The 18,105-nt window shown below is 51.2% G+C and overlaps 1 protein-coding gene across 4 annotated transcripts; it reads right to left on the minus strand.

Moving 5' to 3' along the window:
• Positions 1-351: 351 nt before the first annotated feature.
• On the minus strand, positions 352-17,925 carry LOC104358074 (gonadotropin-releasing hormone II receptor). Of its 4 annotated transcripts, none has more exons than XM_032994355.2 (5): positions 17,477-17,925; positions 8,392-8,502; positions 6,622-7,131; positions 5,885-6,086; positions 352-5,617 (listed from the first exon to the last, which is right to left on the minus strand). In XM_032994355.2, exons 3-5 carry the CDS (start codon positions 7,126-7,128, stop codon positions 5,208-5,210), a joined length of 1,119 nt encoding a protein of 372 aa, XP_032850246.1. In that variant the 5' UTR covers positions 7,129-7,131; positions 8,392-8,502; positions 17,477-17,925; the 3' UTR covers positions 352-5,207. The 4 variants fall into 4 exon arrangements, with proteins under 4 accessions (XP_032850246.1, XP_032850244.1, XP_032850243.1 ...); XM_032994353.2 differs by lacking the exon at positions 17,477-17,925 and adding an exon at positions 11,683-11,904 and having other exon boundaries at positions 6,622-7,128; XM_032994352.2 differs by lacking the exon at positions 17,477-17,925 and adding an exon at positions 11,683-11,904.
• Positions 17,926-18,105: the final 180 nt, after the last annotated feature.

Consider the following 18,105-nt stretch of genomic DNA (forward strand, 5'->3'; position numbering starts at 1 on the left):
ATTACCTGTCCCCTGATTAGTGACTAGACAGGGATAAACCTGATAAAGAACCTAGGGATTCTAGGCAAAGGAAAGCTAGATATGTGCCACAGTTAAGGCTCACAGCTTTTAGTAGTAGACTTGATAAATGCAGATTTTCATTGCACAGTGAACCCTAACCACAAAAAAAAAAAATCTCATCACATATTTCCAGCAAATGAGTGTATGATTACTACCTTACTCATTAAATATTTCAAAGAAAATCTCTTCTTTCTCTGATGTTCTGGTACCTAATTGCCAGAAATAATGACCTGGTAATCAGGTTTTCTAACTCAAGGCTGAGAACAAGTTCATTTACAGCAACCCCTCTTCTTGGTGGATGGAGCTACAAGCATTTATTCCAGTTAATTTTGCTGCCAGAACAAATTTATTTATTCACCATACAGCTTGCAAAACAAGAACATTATAGTCCAATTCTCCATTGCCTTTTACAGTCCGTTAATAATGCTCACTGTTAAAGCACATTGCGTTGCCTCAGCGCAAGAAATGTATGTGCTAATTATAGCGTTGATTTGCAATTAAAATACACATAAACTAACAATTTACTGTACAGCGCATTCAACTACTAAAATGTAGTTTACTCCTCGATATTCCAATGCAGGAACTTGGGGGTTTGAGACATGCATAGGAATAGTTGCCCATTTTTGGTCCACCTCAGCACGCTGTATATAATGTTGGGCCATATATATGTCAGTTTAGGGTAGGCAACGTGCCAGCCGGAAAACCTAGAGGTATTTGATGCTATCTGAAGGGTATTGCATTGTTAAAAGGCTTGTACATCTGCAAACGACACATCTTTTGGAGCAGATGGGCTATCGGGGGCCCTTTGGAGCAGGGGGTTGGGCAGCAGTTGCGGGCTGGCTGGCTGCACCGCTGGGAAAGGCACGAACCTGGGCGCCCGCAAGTTGGATGAAAGAAACAGATGGGGAAGAACACAGCAGGGCTTTGAGGCTCTGTTCTTAGGGTTTCTTTGCATAGGAAGGTTTCTGAAGAGTAAGCAAAAGGAATGAATGCATAGTGGCTGTTCGGCACTATCTCCTGATGTCTGTCTGGGCTTTTATTTGGCTTTAAGCCGTTCAGCTGAGCTCTCTTCCCAAGCGTGGGGCAATAGCACCCGTGTAGGGTGCTAGTTCCCAAGCTGATCTGCTGCACCAGCTGCTCCAGGTTATATCCCCAGAGAGAAAAGGATTGCAAGGGCTCTCACGGCAGACGCGTGCAGCCCAGCACTGCAATTAAACCAGCAGGTATCAAAGGAAAAAAAGCAGCTTTTTCTGCTTTGAACCATTTGAATGGACCCAGAAGAAAGAGGAGGCTGCAGGTAGGGGATGGGTCCTGTCTTGAGTGCCCCTCAGAGGGCTTGTAGTCCCATCCCTCAGACTCCCAGACCTGCAGGGATGCTGGGCACAGCCTCCTTGGTGCTTCAGCTCCACATCTGTGAGGCAGGGTAACGCTGCCCTCAAAAGCAATGGGAAAATAAATTTAAGGTGCTCAGATTCTACCTTAGCAGGCCAGCAAAATACTTAATATCCTACTCCCATGCTTGTTTTCTGTGCTCCCTGCTGATTTCAGCATGTGTTTCCCAACGTGGCAAGATGCAGTCAGCTGAATTAATAAGAGCATTGTGCTGAGTAACTAACAATATTATGAATTAACCCAAGGTTCGCATTAACCTCTTAAGCCACTTGCGTGGCTCTTTGAACATGCACAGTACTATAAAAATGCTAATAGGGAATGAATCAGAATTTCCTCCCAAACAAAGGACCGCTGTGTCGGAAGAAGGCAGCCCAGGGTGAGGTCGAGGAGTTGTAAAATATAAAGCTACCTGTGCTTATTAATATGTTTGTTACATTACAGTGGTGAATATTAAGGAACTGTTAGCAAGTCAGACAAATCTGATCCTGCTGTGACTGCAAGGAGAAGTGTGGCAGCTGGTGTTTCTTGGAGGGAACAGGCAGATTTTGGGGAAGTGGGAGAATTTTCCTTCTATAAAGGGGAAATAGACAATAAATAAGTATTTTTATGTAGATAAATATAAATGGAGAGATCTCGGGAGCCAGCTGAGGAAGAAGGTAGGTGCTGCTGAAGTCGAGGGGCTTGAGACAATGTGAGGAGAGATGGAACCACCGCAGAAAGCAAGACCACCCCTGGGGCTGGGAGGAGCGAGGCTCCAGGTTTCGTGCTCCTGATGAGTGACGCAAAAATCTTTTGCTCTCCAGAGTGGGAAGGGCTTTAAGAAACGCAGAATCAGAAACGATGGGACATTCAAACCAGGCCTGGGCTTCAGTCCACCTCTGGCAGGACCCAGACCTGGGTCGATCCCCGGGGAGGTGCTGCCTGCCTGCTCGCTCCCCCTTCCTGCATATGTCGGGCACACGGCTTGGCAGCACGCTCTTCTAGTGACATTTTCCTTCTATTATGAAAGCTGTCACTTTGGGCACCCTGCCCACACGCCAGGCTTCCCAAAATGTCAGCCTGGAGCACCAACAACAGAAGGGAAGGTATCAGGAGGAGGGCAGAAGGAGCAGCGCTGGAGTGCCTGCAAGCATCCCGAAGGATGCGCCATGCTTCCCCCAAGGACCAAGGTACATATCCTTGCCAAGATCATGATTTTCCTACTCTTCACCTAAAGCCAAACCTGCTTCTACCCCCTCACCATACCCATGGGGTGTACAAGTGGTGGGTCCCCCCCCTAGGGAAAAAAGTGCTTCTTGCTCCTCAAAGAAGGTCTCCAAGCTCTCCTGCTGCTGTGCAAGAGGGGACAAGTGGCCTTAAGTGTGTCAGCAATGCTGGACCTGTTCTCTCCCACTCAGCAGAAAACAGATGAAGAATGTTATCAGGAGATTAAAAACACTTTCCTGCTTATTTGAGGCTTGCCAGAAAACCAACACACTTTCAAAGTCTGCCTCCCATTAGTGATCATCAGTAATACAAACAGAGAGACCAAATGAGTGTCTGATGAATAAATTAGCTTCCCCTACTGCAAGTCATTCCCATCACCTTACAAGAAACACTTTTTTGCACCAGTCAAGCTGAGCCAGCCTGGCAGCAGTAAGTCCTGCTCCTGTTAGCGTTGCCTAATTAACCTTGAGCAGAACGAGCCCAGGAAAGCCAAACAGCGATTATGCATCTCATTGGAGTTTGGATGCTTCCTAAAGGATTCACACTAATTCCCACCAGTCAGTCTGGGCTCCTGCAGCTTTAATTGATTTTTTTTTTTTTTTTCTCCTTGAGCAGCATGTTTAGCATAAATTACAGTTAGCATGGGGAAAGGCAAGGGCTTGACACCCATCCACAGCTCAACATCACCCTGAGCACTATGGCTTCCTGTATCCTCACTGCTCAGCCTCAGCCAACCTGCAAACACCACCCACCTCTCCAATTTTAATAATTTGCTAGCTGGGGCACTGGGAGACCAGTACAGATCCTTTCTGACCGATGAGGATCCATCTCCTCTTGGAGACAGAGTCAAGAAAACCCCCTTGATACCCAAAGCAGATTTGCTTTCTTGGGGAGACATCTCCCAGCTTCCTTACACATACAACCACAGCAAGTCCAGAGTTGGTTTTAACACAAAACAAAACTCTTTCGTCATGATAAAGTCCAGATGCTCATTCAAAACCGCAGTCACCACAGAAATGCCCAGGGAACTGCCTCCTGCCAAATCCAGAGCTCCTGAGCTGCCCAAAGATTTCACAAAAACAACAAAAGAGCCCCTCCACCTGGATCAAAACTAAATTCTCTTCAAAGGCAAAAAATACATTTAATATTATGATTAATAACAATCAGCAGAGAAAGAACAAAGAAATAACCCACTATTTCTAATTGCACAGAAAGGAACAACACAATTGAATAAACCCATCTCTTCAACCCACACCTAGGGAAGAGGCCTCCACCTTCATAAGCAACTTCTAGCACATTGGTAAAAAGCAAAAAAAAAAATCCATTTTACTCACCACAACTCAGACAATCCTTCCAACAGCCTCCCTTGCCCTCATGGTGCAGTCAAAGACCATCAGCACCCACCTGTTATCAATGGATGTTGATGGGCCCCTTCATCCACAGGTGCTTCCCATCACTTTCCTCGTTGGGACACCCTGGACATCACCTGTGGGGTGGCTGCACCCACCCTGCTCAGGGCAGAGATGAGCTGCAGGTGTTGGGTCAAGCCATCAAGGTAAAGACAATGTATATAAATGAGAGGGGAAAACAGAGAAGAAAATGGGGGGTTTTCTCCCTTCAGTCTGTGCTAGCTGCTGGGGACAGCCCAGTATGTGGTCTGAGACCTACCAGCTCTTGCCCTGGAGAGTTTATGTCACCAAATACTCTCTCTCCTGGTCAACTATGTGTCCCAGAGAGCTGCTATGTAAGGATGTGTTCCTACCACCCCCTGCATGCCAGAACAAGGCAGCAGGGACTGGTTTCTGTTCTGGCTGTGGCCAAAAGGGGAGAAGAAACCTCACTCCATCCTACTGTAACTCTTCATATACCTCTTGCCCAAGCCCTTCCATCCTCACAGCACCTTCTCCCTCCCCACCATGGAGGTAGCCCAGGGGGACTAATGCCCCTGCATTAGTCACTCCCCAAAGATTTACATCTTTCCTAGGGCTTCACACATGGCCATGGGAGAACCAAGTGGCCTCTGAGCCAGGAGAACCAAAATTTCTAGAGGGCCTTTCCTACAGTGAGTGGATAAAACAGAGTAAAAGCCTGTGGTTGCACCCTGACAGCCTCTCAGGGTGACACCACATAGCGCTGTGCATCTGTGCAGCTCTGCACTTTGGTGTAGGTGCAAAGGGCACTTACAGATTGGCCACCCTGGGAGATGTGGCCCTGGGCCATGGAGGAGCTACTGTATCTCCTCCCAGGGACTGATGCTGGAAGCGTGGAAGATGCTTGAGGCCAGAATCAGGGCTAGAGTGTGTGTAGGGTACAAAAAGTATGGTTTTCTAGTTGTCCCAGGGCTGCCAGTATATAGAAGAATGACCATAAATACACCTAAATGTTTTTCACCCTGAGTACAGGCAGAGCACACATTTCCAGTTGCTGGCTAGATGCCTTCACCCACCAAAGTTGGGTAGCAAACCTCCTTATGACAGTCTCCAGAATGATCCTATGGCACAAAGCAGCCCCCAAAGCTGTGCTTCCCACCTCCTTGTGGGTATGTCTCTTCAGCAGACCGTGTTGACAGTTGTCCCATTGGAGCCCCCTGATGCCACTCCACCATCTACAACACCATCCTTGACAGTCTTCTCTGAAACTGAGACAGGTTTGTGTCTCTCATGCCTGGTAATGGCTGTTTCAATGCCCCTGAGACACAACTGCACGTCCTCCCGAAAGGAGGGGGTGTACAGGCCATAAATGACAGGGTCGGTGCAGGTGTGCAGCAAGCCAAAGAGAAAGAAGCTGTGGTTGACATACTCTGGCATCTTCTGGATCATGGCTGGCTGGAACCAGTACCACAAGCCCAGGAGGTAGTAAGGGGTCCAGCAGATGATGAAGGTGGCAACAATCACTATTGTCATCTTGAGAGTCTTCATGCGTGCCTTGGAGATGTGGTCATTTTGATTTCTTATCAAACCTGCCAGGAAGAGTCAAAAGGATAGCAGGAGATGGGAGAAAACCAGAACACAACCATCTATGACTCTGCATCTGCCAGGGAAGGGAGACCACCTCGTGGTCTGGTCCATGGCCCACAGGAAGCAGAAGACAGCAAGGTTGGGGGGGAGGGTCAAGAACTGTTGGATTACTCTTCAAAGGGTGTTGGCAGAGATCCAGCAACGCTCCAGGCTGGAGCAAGGTCAATCCTAGAGTCATGGTGGACACTAAAGGGCTGGGACTTGCTTACCTTTGTTGATCTTCAGTTGCTTACTGATCTCCCAGATGATCCGGACGTAGCAAACAATCATGACGCTCAGCGGGGTGATGTAGAGGGTGCTGAAGGTGAACATGTTGTAGACGGTTTCCTCCCAGTGCGCTCGGAAGCTCCCGTGAGTAACACACTGGGTGAAGTTCCCTCCTGGGACCGTGCGCAGGTGGAAGAGGAAAAGCTGAAATGGAGAACCAGATAATAACTCAAGGGCACCACATCTTGCAGATGCTTCTGGCACGGGGAGCACCTCCCTGCTGCTGCTGGACTGGGAGAGGGTCTCTGGGCATCTAACTCATGGCACTGGCCAGGATGGATGGGATCTGATGGCTGTGAAATCCCAGGCCATACCGTATGTTATTTTGGTCAGGAACGGCTCGGGTTTGTCTTGGTCTGACCCAAGATGTTTTGCAGTGGTGCAGCGATGCGTTTTTAGGAGAAGGTAACCATGTGAATGAGGAATAAAAGATAGTGGACATTTTTTTTTTCCCAGCCCATAGCATAACACCCTGATGATGTTGCAACGAATGGGTGCTATAAGGAAGGTGCTCAGCACCCAACACAGCAACCACACTGCTTTGCTCAGCAAAGCCAAGCCAGTGGTGGTGGAGCCCATGGATTGGGATGGACTTTTGAGGGTTGTGGGCATGGAGAAGCCCTTCTCCAAAACCACCCCCAGGCTAGTCAAACCCCACGGGGAGGGCAGCGAGCCCTACCTGGGGCGAAGCCAGGAGCAGGCTGCCAGCCCAGGCAGCACGGAGCAGCAGCCCGTTGCGGCGGCGAGCGCGGGAGAAGGGATGGAGGACAGCTGCGTGCCGGTCCAGGCTGATGACCACCAGCACCAGGGCAGCCGCGTACATGGCGAAGAGCTTGAGGAAGTTGAGGAGCTTGCAGGAGAGGTCCCCGCCGTACCACTGCACCGTCACGTTCCACGCCGCGTCCAGGGGCATCACCGCCACCGTCACCAGAAGGTCAGCCAGCGCCAGGCTGAGGATCAGCGGCCGCACGTGGGATTTCCTCCTCTTCCTCAGCAGGCTGCCGAGCACTGCCGCATTGCTGCCCGCCGCCAGCAAGAAGAAGATGGCCGTGATGATCACGCGGACCCTCGCCGCTTGCGTGAACCGGGGCTCGACCCAGGGCTCAGGGCAGCCCGGGGCTGAGACGTTGCCGTCCCCCTCCGTGGCGGGGTGACGGAGAGATGCGGGGAGCTGCTCGTCACTCATCTCCTGCCGAAACGCAAGCGGCAAAGTGAACCCCCTCTTAGGGACTGTGTCATGTGCTGCAGCTTCAGTATGAGAAGAAACGGGGAGATGGTGGGATCTGCACTGGAAGCTCCAGCAGCAACCTGCTGGCCCCGGCTTGTCCCTGCCTGTCCCTCCGTGTTGCCCATTTTGCCAAGCTGCCGCATCTCCTGGTCGCAGTGACACTGCCCAGCTGCCCTCCTCGGCTAACCCCTGGCGTAGCTATAGTGATTGCTCACACAGACGTATATTTTTAGCTCTTTGCAAGACGGTTGAGCAGCTGGGAAGCAGAAGCGGTGGCCAGGACGAGCTGCTGCCGACCAGTGCCCAGCCAGGAATGGGTCGAACTGGAGCTGGTTGAGCCTGTGCTGGGGTGGCTGTGCTCAGTTCAAGGACTTGTCCTTCCAAAGGGGCTTTATGAGCAGGTCTCAGCATTTTAGAAACCCCACAGCACTTTCTGTTAGTGTGTTAAATCTTAATGGCCCACTTCCATCTCCAGCACTGGATCCGGGGCCATGGGTGGCAGCACCTGAGGGTGGTCAGGAGGAGAGAAGGGGGATCCCACGCCGTCCAGGGACTGACAACGGCTCTCGGGAGAGGATCACAGTGGCATTTAGGAGCCTGGACCTTCCCAGAACCCTGGCAGCACCACCCTCAACACCTCTGTCCCTTTGCATTTGGAAGGCAAAGCAGGAAGAGGAGGTGAAGGTAGAAACACACCCACACCAGGGGTGGCTCGAGGGTGATGAGCAGCATGGGGGTCCCCATGGCTTGATTTAATTACCCTTTTTACCTGAGCACAACCAGCTTTGGGACAACTTATATTTCAAAGGCAAATACTTCCAACTCTTGGGGACATGAGCTGTTAACAGTCCCAGCTGCAGGTAGGGTATGTCCCTTACCTTTTCAAGTACCTTCTGGTTTGCTGATACCAAATAAAAGCATTCCCCACCTTTGCACAAATAATACAAGCAGCAGAGATCAAATCCATCTCCCCAGCTCTGCGGGATGGAGATGCTGACACCTTGCAGCAAGCTGCCCTCCTCCAGCCCCACCACCCGCACCCCGAGCCCCTGAGAGCGAGCCCCCTTGATGCCTTCACCCCTCTCCCTCCCCAAACACCAACCCAACAAGCGAGCAGCGAAAAGGAAAAGCAGCTAAAAAGTACTGAGTTGCTTGCTGGCTGTCTGGAAGAAACAAGGGAAAACCCATGTCCAGGTCTGGATTTGTCCCAGGGTAACGTACCTGGCATACGCACGCCCTGACGCTGAGAAGATGCTCCTTGTCTTCCCCCACGGGTCTCCCGCTGCTGCGGTGCCGAGTCAGGATGCTCCAGCCCGTCTTTGCATCACATCCCTGCAACAAAACCCTCAAAGCAGCAAAATTTCCCCTTGCTGGCAGCCGAGCCGGGAGCTATGCTGTTTTTAGCCCAGGCGTATGCAGGCATCTGGAGACGGCAACGCTGATGCAAACATCCCCTGCACTGGCAAAGCAGGAGCAGGGCGCACAGAGGTGGGCACCCACGGGCAGCCCGGCACAGGCAGCTGCTGCGGTGTTTCACCCCCAGGCAAGGGCTGGCAGCCCTGTCCCTGCGGGCTTAATGAACTGCCCGATTTCAGGCTTAATGAGCAGGCAGCAGGGATGATGACAAAGCTGCCATATTGCAAGAAATGGCCAAAATTCAAGATGTTGTGGCCAAATGTGGCCCCATCAGGGATAAGTGCCAACACACCCTGCATTGGATTTCTATAAATACAGAAAAATGAGTTAATTATCCTTGGAGTTAGTGATGAACATCCCGTTGCTCAGACAACCAGGAGACTCGCAGCACACACAGACACACACCCCCCCACAGCGATGCTCCTGGACCACACAGGTCCATGGGAGCATCATGGATAAACACAGGTACATGCCTGGACTGTAAATGTTGTAAAGAGGAATACTTGGGTCATTTTGTCATTTTAATGAGTAGGCTTTTTTTTTTTTTCCGCACTCTATCAAGTTCCCACCTTGTTCTTTTTGTATTTCTTTCAGTGTAACACAGTGAGAGCTCAATGTGTGGTGTGAAACCCTGAGAGGGACAAAGAGCTCACAAGAGCTTAAAAAATACGATGTGCAAGGCAGGGAGGGAAACTGAGGATGCCCTGCTCCTCTGGCCAGCAAAAGAGCTGTGGGGATGACTGAGGGTCATCCCCAAGCCCCGCTGGGGCCGGCGCTGGCAGGCATCCTCCCAGGGACATTGTAGGGACTTTAATTACATGCAAACAGACCTTCACATTTCCTGGCCTATTAAATTAAGGAGTACACGGTGTACAGGACTGCAGCTGAGCCGGTCCCAGGCTGGCAGCAGCAGCTCTGCATTGTTTCCCTGGGAGGGTGAAGTTCACTTTCTGGGATAGGAGGGTTTCTGTCGTTAAACCTATCCCACTTATTTTGGGGACGAAATGCCCTACTTCCAAGAGGGGATTGCACTGTCTTCGAGGCTGCTCTGCTTGCAGAACTGTTCCTGGGCACAGCAAAAAAAGAGGATTTTTTCCTCTTTGTGCATTTAAGAGCCGAACTGTGTGGCAGAGAAGTCAGATCCTGAGGCTCAAGAGATGCTGTAGCCACTGGACCACATCAGCCCTTGAGGCATCAGAGTCCCCTAAACCTTCCATTACACCTATTTCACCGCTGAAAGGGACCAGGCTGGAAACTCTGTGCAGAGCCACAAAGGGCAATTTATGCATTTGAAGTGCTTTACATCCACGGGGAAAGAGAAAAGCAGACGTACCCCTGGCACTGCCAGCCCTCCACCCAAAATGTGGTCTCACAAGCTGAGAGCCAAGGGACATTGTCCTGCCAAGACCCAGTTTCAAAGCCACCTAATAGCTGGCATCAGCGACATCCCTCTGAGGGGGCTACCAGCCACCCCAGTCCTGCCAGAGCCTGGCTGAAACCCCGAAGCCACCGCGGGCAGAACAGGAGGGCAGGCACCCAGCAAGCACCAGCCACCCTGCCACGCTGGAGGGGACCGTCCCCATCACCTCCTTACCTGGCCAGAGCATCACCCACTGGCACCACGGCAATGAGCCTGGTCCCTGGGGGGGGGGGGGGAAAAGCACATAAACCGTAAAGAAAAGGGGTGGAAGCCCATTTGTTACAGCAGCTGCCTCCTTCTTATGGTTAAAGCTGAGATTAATTTGGCCCCACATGCTCATCCTTATTTTTCCTTTCATTTAGCTCTTTGCACCTGCACTGAAAGCAATTAAATAGCAAGTCAGGAATGTATTCCCTGTTTGTCCTCCTTCCCGGCTGGCTGCCTTTTTGTCTAGAAATGTCCTCTCCATCCCCGACTGTATGATGCAAGAGAGGGACAGGATTTTTCTTGGGAACTGTAAGCCTCACTCATGCCACAACAAAGCCTTTGGTCCCTGTTCAGAGAGGAATTTTTTAGCATGCCATCACAGAGAAATGTCCTGGGCATGCATTAGCAATAAGTCTTCTTTAAGGGTGGGGTCCCTTATTAACATGACTATTTTTCTCCAGCGTTTGCACAGTAACCCCCTTGTGTTTTGTCTTTTTTTTTTTGCTCATCTCCTGAAAGGTCAGCTTGGATGTTGTCTGCTCAGCAGCCTTCAGTTGAATCTCTGAACACTGGTTTAACGATCAGAGGTTTTTGGTCCCCAGGATTAGGAAACAGTGCTGGCAGGCAGGGCTTCTTTCCATACACCCCAGCTCGGCTCTTTCCGAAATCCCCTCCTTTTGGGATGCTGTCCCAGTACATCCATGGAGCTGCAACCCAGCACTGGGTCATGGGGATTCAGAGCATCTCCAGCCATCACCAAATTTTCTTCCCAAATCCATATGAATCATCCTAGAATGCTGGAGAAAACAGAAATCAGAAAGCCACAACAGGTAGCATAGCCCCAGTGGCAATTTTTGCATGAGCAGACCTTAAACAAAAATGCAAGTGCTGTGTTTTTCCATTGGACATCCCATATAAATTGGGATCTCATGCAGGGAAAGAAGCATGGGATATAATTTCCATTAGTCTAGTGCAAATGTGGGGTGGGGAACCTGCTGCCGTTTATCCTACTAAATCACCACTGGGGTCTTGGCTTCACAAAAGAGAGAAAAACTTGTCTTTTTACCTCTGAGAGAAACTCTTGCTGGTGGGCGTTATGGGGCTGTAATAATTGCTCTTTATTGAGCAGAGCCATCCTACGCATCACCCATCACCTTCACCCTCACCCCCAGCACCCTCACCCCAGGCAGGTGCTTCTGCCAGGCTGACTGTCCAAAAATTCCCCTTTGCTCAGAAAAACCTCATGATTTCAGAGTTTTTAATGCTGATTTTTTTTTTTTTTCCCCCTCCAATTCTTATTCTTCTCCTCCAAACCTCGAATTGTCTCAGGAGCAGCTTGTCCAAGGAAATTTTTGTCTCATACTGGACTCGAAACAGAAAGTCTAGTCAGGGACATCTGACATGCAGTGTTTTTGTGAGTAAATACCAGCATCCATGAAGTCATTTCCCGGGGTTAGAAATGAGCTCACCTCTGGAACAGCTTCTCTTCTTACCCAAAGTTCATAAGTCAAGTGGTTGTGAAGCTCCCAGTTTTCATCCTTATTAAAAAACAGCATCAGAGCTGCGTACAGCACGGTCCTGCCTCCAGCTGTATGCTACAGATTGGTCTGTAGCGAGGCATCACCCTAAATTCCCTGAAAACTTTGCAGCAAGAGGCAGAGGACCAAAGCTCACCAGTCACCCTGGATAAACCAGCATCTCATTCTGCCTGCTCACCCAGCCCTGACTGCTCTGCCGAGTCTGCCAAGAAGGACAATAATTGCTGTCCCTCACTGGGATAATCTGGGTCATCCTGTCCCCTTCCTAAAAGTCCTTCTTTAAAGCAGAGGGAGGGATGTCTCCTGCCCACTATGCTCAATATCTTGGTAAGCTGTGGCTTTGGATTTTTTCTTGGTGAAATAACATGCTGTTTCTAATTCAGTTTTGTATATCGGAGCCTCACAGAAGACCTCACTGGTAAAAGCCCTTCTCCAGGGGGTATCATGTCATCAGACAGCGGTGCTGAGAGAAACACGCTCTTGATCCTCAAACCTGCTGAAGTTCCCATCTTTTAATACCCTGGCTGGTGCTCCTGGTGTTGCTGAGCCCGTCACATCACACTGGACATCCAAGTCACAGGCGCAGCCAGGATGGTGTAAAGGACAAGAACCCCACTGGCAGGGGAGCCCAGATGTCCAGAGAATCATTCCCAAAGGTTCCCCAAATTTACATCTTCCCACACAGAGCAGCAGCTCTCAGGGTCTTTCTTCCATCTTTCACCAGAACATCTCAAGCAGAGGAAAATCCCCCCTTCCCCACCTCTAAACTAGACAAGAGAGAATAGTTAATTTATCACCCTAGACCAAACCTTGAGGTCAAGCTCCAGAAAACATGGTGGGCTCTGGTGCTGAGCCCCATCTGCTCACTGCCAAGAGATAAAACCTGGATGCGTGTGTGCACCTACCCACGGCTCATCTTTCCCACAGCAGCTTCGCTTCCTTGCCCAGGCTAAGAACCCCATCCAGGGGGATTTATTAGGGAAGTCTCACCCAGCACCTGATCCTGTGACGCTCCTGTCCCCAGTAAACCAGGAAAATCGTCCATGGGGTTGGTGAAGGGGCTGTGGGTCCCCTTCAGATCCAGCACACACCAACCCGGCCAGGGCTTTCGCTGCCCTAACTGGGTATTTTTCTTGAGCTGGAAGAAATTATGAAATCCCAATGTTTTCATTGTGACTAACTCATGGAAGTGAACAATTTTGCCCTTTTTTTTGGATGGGTTTTACTTGCTCTCCTTGTCTTTGCCTTTCGTGCCCTCTTTTATCCTCTGCTGTTTTTTAACTTGGACCTGCACATCACATTGCTTCAAACATCAAACACCTTCCTCTCTCCATGCTCCCAGCTTGGATTGTGTGTCCCAAAGCCATATTTCAGCACTCCCTTTGGGTGCTCCTTCCCAAACATGGGCCAGATGCACGCCTCTGTTTTGCTGCAGTAGAGGTGAGATGTGAGGAGAGCTGAAAGACCCACAGGACCCTCAGCAGCATTACCTGGGGCTTGCAGGAGCAAGAAGTAGGGAAAACCTCCCTCAGCACCTTTTTCCCCTCACGCCTCATATTTCCAAGCAGTTTTCAAGGCTTAAGAACACCCTTGGGTGAGCTTTATGCAAGGACATGACTGCTTTTAGGAAAGGATCAGTGTCTCGCTGGGGAGAGATGCCATTAATGCTGAATTAAATGAGCTGTAGGAATATATTTTCTGCTCCCACACTTTGTTTTCACCCTCCTGCAAGAAACCTGCTCCGAGCCAAGCCCTGGCACTGTGGGACCCCACTGTCCCTAGGGATGAGCACTGGTGCTGGCATCTCCCCCCAGGCTGGATTTGGCCTCCCGGCGAGGCGTTTCTGGGAGGCAGCGCTCGATCCAATGGTGGGAGCGTTGTGCTAATTTCTCTCGGGAAGGGTTTATCTCCTGTGCTGCCTTCCCAACCTGCTCCCAGCAGTTTTCCTCTCAGCTGGACCAAGCTGCTCACACCGGGTGGCTGCCAGCCCTCCCCTTCGGCAGCGCTTGGCCCCCACCAAAAATCTCTGCCCACGCTGCCGGAAAACCTACAATTATCCTCTGGTGAAAGCTGATACGGCCACAACCACCCCAGGGGGAATCCCGGCAGCGATGGAATTAGCTCGGCAGAGCCTGGTTTTTCCAAGCATGCCCTCGGCACGATGCATGAGGTCGTGAGATGTTTTACAGCTCCGGTCACCCCCACAACCACAGGCGCTCCGGGAAGGGGAGGTGTTTCCATGTCCTCTTTTGCCAGCGCGGATGCTGGTAAATTCTTTACGAGCTGAAACTCGGGGGCAGATTGGCCCAAATTACCCCGGCCCAGGCTCAGCTCCACCTGGCTCAGTGCAATAATTCAACCAAAATAAATTCACACACGGTTCAACAAGGAGTCCCCACCACCTGCCTGTTTCCATCCTTTGCACATTTTCTGTCCATCCCAAGTAGATGCTCATCTGCACACTAAAAAGCAGCTTTTAGCCTGATGCTCTGCTTTCACTGCCATCACCATTGCCTCTGGTCTGGCTTTCACAGCCTACACCTCTCCCATGTGCTGCTGGTGTGATCCCTGCAGAGCAGGAGGGGCACAAACCATGTTGTTCTGGAAGACTCAAGACCTCCCCTGCATGCTCACGGGTCATGCAAGATTTTGCTGGTTTTTAGGAAAAACTGACTAGTGCTTTGCTGGTGTAAATCAGTTGCAAACCTGCCCACCTTGGCCTAGTTTATAGCAAGAAAGTCAAGGAGTAAAAGGCACAGATGAGATCAGGGGCTGCCATGCCATGGGTGGGAGGCTGCCCTCCCCACCAGCATGGGTGCATGGCCTGGAGTGAATCTGAGCCCAAAGCTAATGCCTGTAAATAAGAGCAATAAATTAAGGATTTCTTCAGGAGCATTTAATTGTCCAGAGCAGCATGTGCTCTGACACAGGATGGTCTTTGTCCACCAAACCCTGTGCAGAGCTAAAGCAAACAGGCAGCAGGCTGTGGGTTGGAGCTCTGCTCCTGCTCTTCCTCCGGGGTTTAAATGTCCCCATTGAGGCGCTGCCCTGGCTCAGACCTGGCCACCTTCCCATCGTGCCCGTTCGCATCCTGTGATTGCGTTTCTGTCACCGATTTGACGTTGTGCAATAACTCAGGCCCTGCTGCTAGCCTGCAACTGCTGGCAGGATGCTCCCAGCAAATATCGGTGTCGTACCGGCGTGTGGCACCGTGATGCTGCCCTGTGAGTGTCCCCGAGGGGTTAATGCTCCAGGTGTGGCATGGGGAGCTGGCTGGGATGTGCATTACTCGTGGAGGGCTTGAAAATAAAGGCCTACTCCATCTTGTAGAGTTTCTAAACAAGCCGGAATACTTATCTTAATTTCCCCAGCTCAGCAATGTAATTAAAAAGGGATTCACTATTGCGACACTTCTGGCACTCATAGTATCTCCTGTCTCTGCTCTTCCAAGCTATGATGGGGAAGGAGAGACAGCAGGGATGGACACAGTGTCCAGGAGGGAAACCCTGGCGGGACCCTTCAGCAGCCTGGGATGTCCTGGTGACCAGCAAACCCCTCTCCAGGTGATGTGGGTCTGGACACAGGGTTGTATCCGTGCAGCAGGGATGCAGGTACTGGTCCCTGGGCACTCAGGTAACAGCCATGCCCTGCAAAAGCACTAGGAAAAGCCCTTTCCTTGACAGATGTGACCACAGAGCAGGGGACACCCCTGGTTTTACATGTCGGGGGGGTCAGTCACGTTGTGCTGGTGCCAGCAGACATTTGAGGGCTCACCCTGTGGCTGACCCCACCAGCAGCGCAGCCACAGCCACTTGCTCCCTGCAGCTCCTGGCTCTTTCACCACTACAGAAAAAGCCTTCCCAACCTCCAGAGCCAAAATCAGTCTCTTCCTGGCTCCTGGCTTTCATGTCGTTCCCCCTCTGAGGCACTTTTTGCATCTGTTTCATAAATGATGTACATGGAGCTGAGCACTGCTCAGCCGCAGTGGAAGCTTTAGCTCCTAAGTAAATCCTGCCAGGGGGGAAAGGTCTGCTCGCTCCTTTTCTCCCAGCCACAGCCTGTAAATCCTCATCCACACAATAAAAACAAAGTCCAGTAGTTCATTTTTTGGGCTCTTTTCCAAAACTTTTAGGCAGCTGGAGTGTGATTTTGTGCTGATGAAGCGGTGGAGAAGGGCTTAAGTGAAACAATATTGTGGTGGCTGCGAGGTTTGCTGGTGGTTCAGAGCTCAGAGTGAACCCCGGGGACCCACCACATCTCCAAGTTCTCCTACAAACCATGGAAATCGCCAGTCCAGCTCCTGGGATAGCAAAACAGGATTTAAAAAACAACATTAGCCACCCCTGGAGCATGGCTGGAGAAGTGCTGGGAGCCAAGTGCTTAGTGAAATCCCAGCTCTCAGCTCTCCTTCCTAAACCACGCAAACTTCCCCAAAGTGTTTGGTATGGAACAAAGTCATCAATCAGTTATTTTAACTCTCATCTCTGTAAACAGGAGCGAGCCCAGAAGCATGCAGCAGGGGAAAATAACCGTCATCTCCCTTTGGTGGAGCAAAGAGGGTGCGGGGAGGGAGGACGGAGGCAGCTGGCAGCGAGCTGAGCACGGCCTCGGCCCCAAAGGGCATTTCATGGACCCCACAGGGTATTTCATGGAGCCCACAGAGCATTTCACAGACCCCACAGCCTGTAAATCCTACGTGCAGCTCTGAGAGCAGCCCCATTGTCCCTGCCACCCTCCTGGCACAGTGCAGTCGGGTTTTGGTAACGGTCACTCTGCCAGTGTGGTATCAGAAGGGGTGGGAGACACAAATAGCTGGGATGAGCATCACTAGCCTGTTTTCCTCTGGATTTATTAGAGGGACACAGGAAGAGCAATGGAGACAACCACGAAGGGGTATGGAGAGGCAGGTGTCGTTGCACCATCAGTTATCACAGTCCTCTTACACTGCTCCATCCTTGGCACTGAGAGGGAGGAAGCATGAAGCAAGGAAGCATTCACATAAATACATTATGGCTTTGTAACTACACATTGGTGATGGAATCGTGGAAAAATCCCATGAGAGCCAGACAGGGCCCCTGGAGTTAATCCAGGAGGGGAATGTATTTGTGGGGCTGCAGCTCTGCTGCACCGATGCTTTGGTTGGGAAACATCAGCCTTGGACAGCTGAACCCACGACCAGAATGATAAGAGCAGTTTGGTGTGGGCTACACCCTTCCCTGTCAGCCACGGGTGCTACAACCCTGCAGAGTGGCCACCCTGGGCACAGTGCAGCACCCCTCTTGCCCCCTCCACCCCACGGGTTGGGACATTGTCCACCTTGGGTGGATGGAAAGCAGCTGAGCATCTCCTGGAGCCGCAGTGCAGCCACTGGTGCTCAGCGCTGGAAATATCTGAGGCTCTGCTTGTGCTGCTCCATCCAGCTTCAGCCACATGCCCGAGCTGCGGCGAGGGATGGCCAAGCCAAGAGAGATTGCGCAACCAGACGTTTCTAGAGGCTTAGGTTTTTGCATGAACTCACATGTCCCAAACCTGCTCCTGAAACCGCGCACGTGTTTCCTGAGCTTGTCTTGCAGGAGCCATGCTGGAGACGAGACACCCGTGCTAAGGAGGCTCCAAAATCACATGCAGAAATACGTGCAGCTGTGCTGGGCTAGAGCTATCACCTGGTTTCCATAACATTAAGAATAATATTTTTTTCCTTTTGCAGAATAGCACGTTTCCTTACCTCGCAGTGCGGCCCATGGAAATCGATGTCAGCGTGTGCCAAGCAGCCAGCAGGACCGGAGCTGCCTGCCCAGGCATCGGTGCTGTGCTGGGGATGGGCCGGCTGTGGCAGGAGGTATGTGCTGTTCCGGGGAAGATGAAATCCTTTCTCTCAGCCTCGGCACCTTTCCCACATCTTGTCCTCATCACAGCAGGGAAATGCAGCTGAGCTCTGTGTTTATCTCTCAGATCCAGGGCCTCCGGCTCATTGGACGCTCTTTGCCCACCAGATAAACATTCTGCCATTTTTTGGCACATCTCAGGTGTTTTTTCCTTTTCTCTTGTAAACATAAAAAGGAGCGGGTGCAGGCCACCACCAATTATTTTTTATGTGACATCTTGATCTATGTTCCTCTTGCGCCGCTCCCTCTGGCAGCGTGGCCAGCAAGGGTTACTAAGAGGCAGCCCAGGACATCGCTGGCACATCCCGCACGCTGCCGGCTGCCCCGACACCCATCCCCAAGCCTTTGGGGATGGCTCCCACCGTGTAAGGACCTGGGAGGGTTGAAGCCAGCCTGGGGCAGGCAGGGAGATCTCATTAGGGGTCATCACTAGATCCCCCCATGGCTCAAGCGAGACGCAGTCACGTTT

The sequence above is a fragment of the Tyto alba genome, unplaced genomic scaffold (assembly GCF_018691265.1).
Source record: "Tyto alba isolate M040663 unplaced genomic scaffold, T.alba_DEE_v4.0 Super-Scaffold_41, whole genome shotgun sequence".
Taxonomy (NCBI): domain Eukaryota; kingdom Metazoa; phylum Chordata; class Aves; order Strigiformes; family Tytonidae; genus Tyto; species Tyto alba.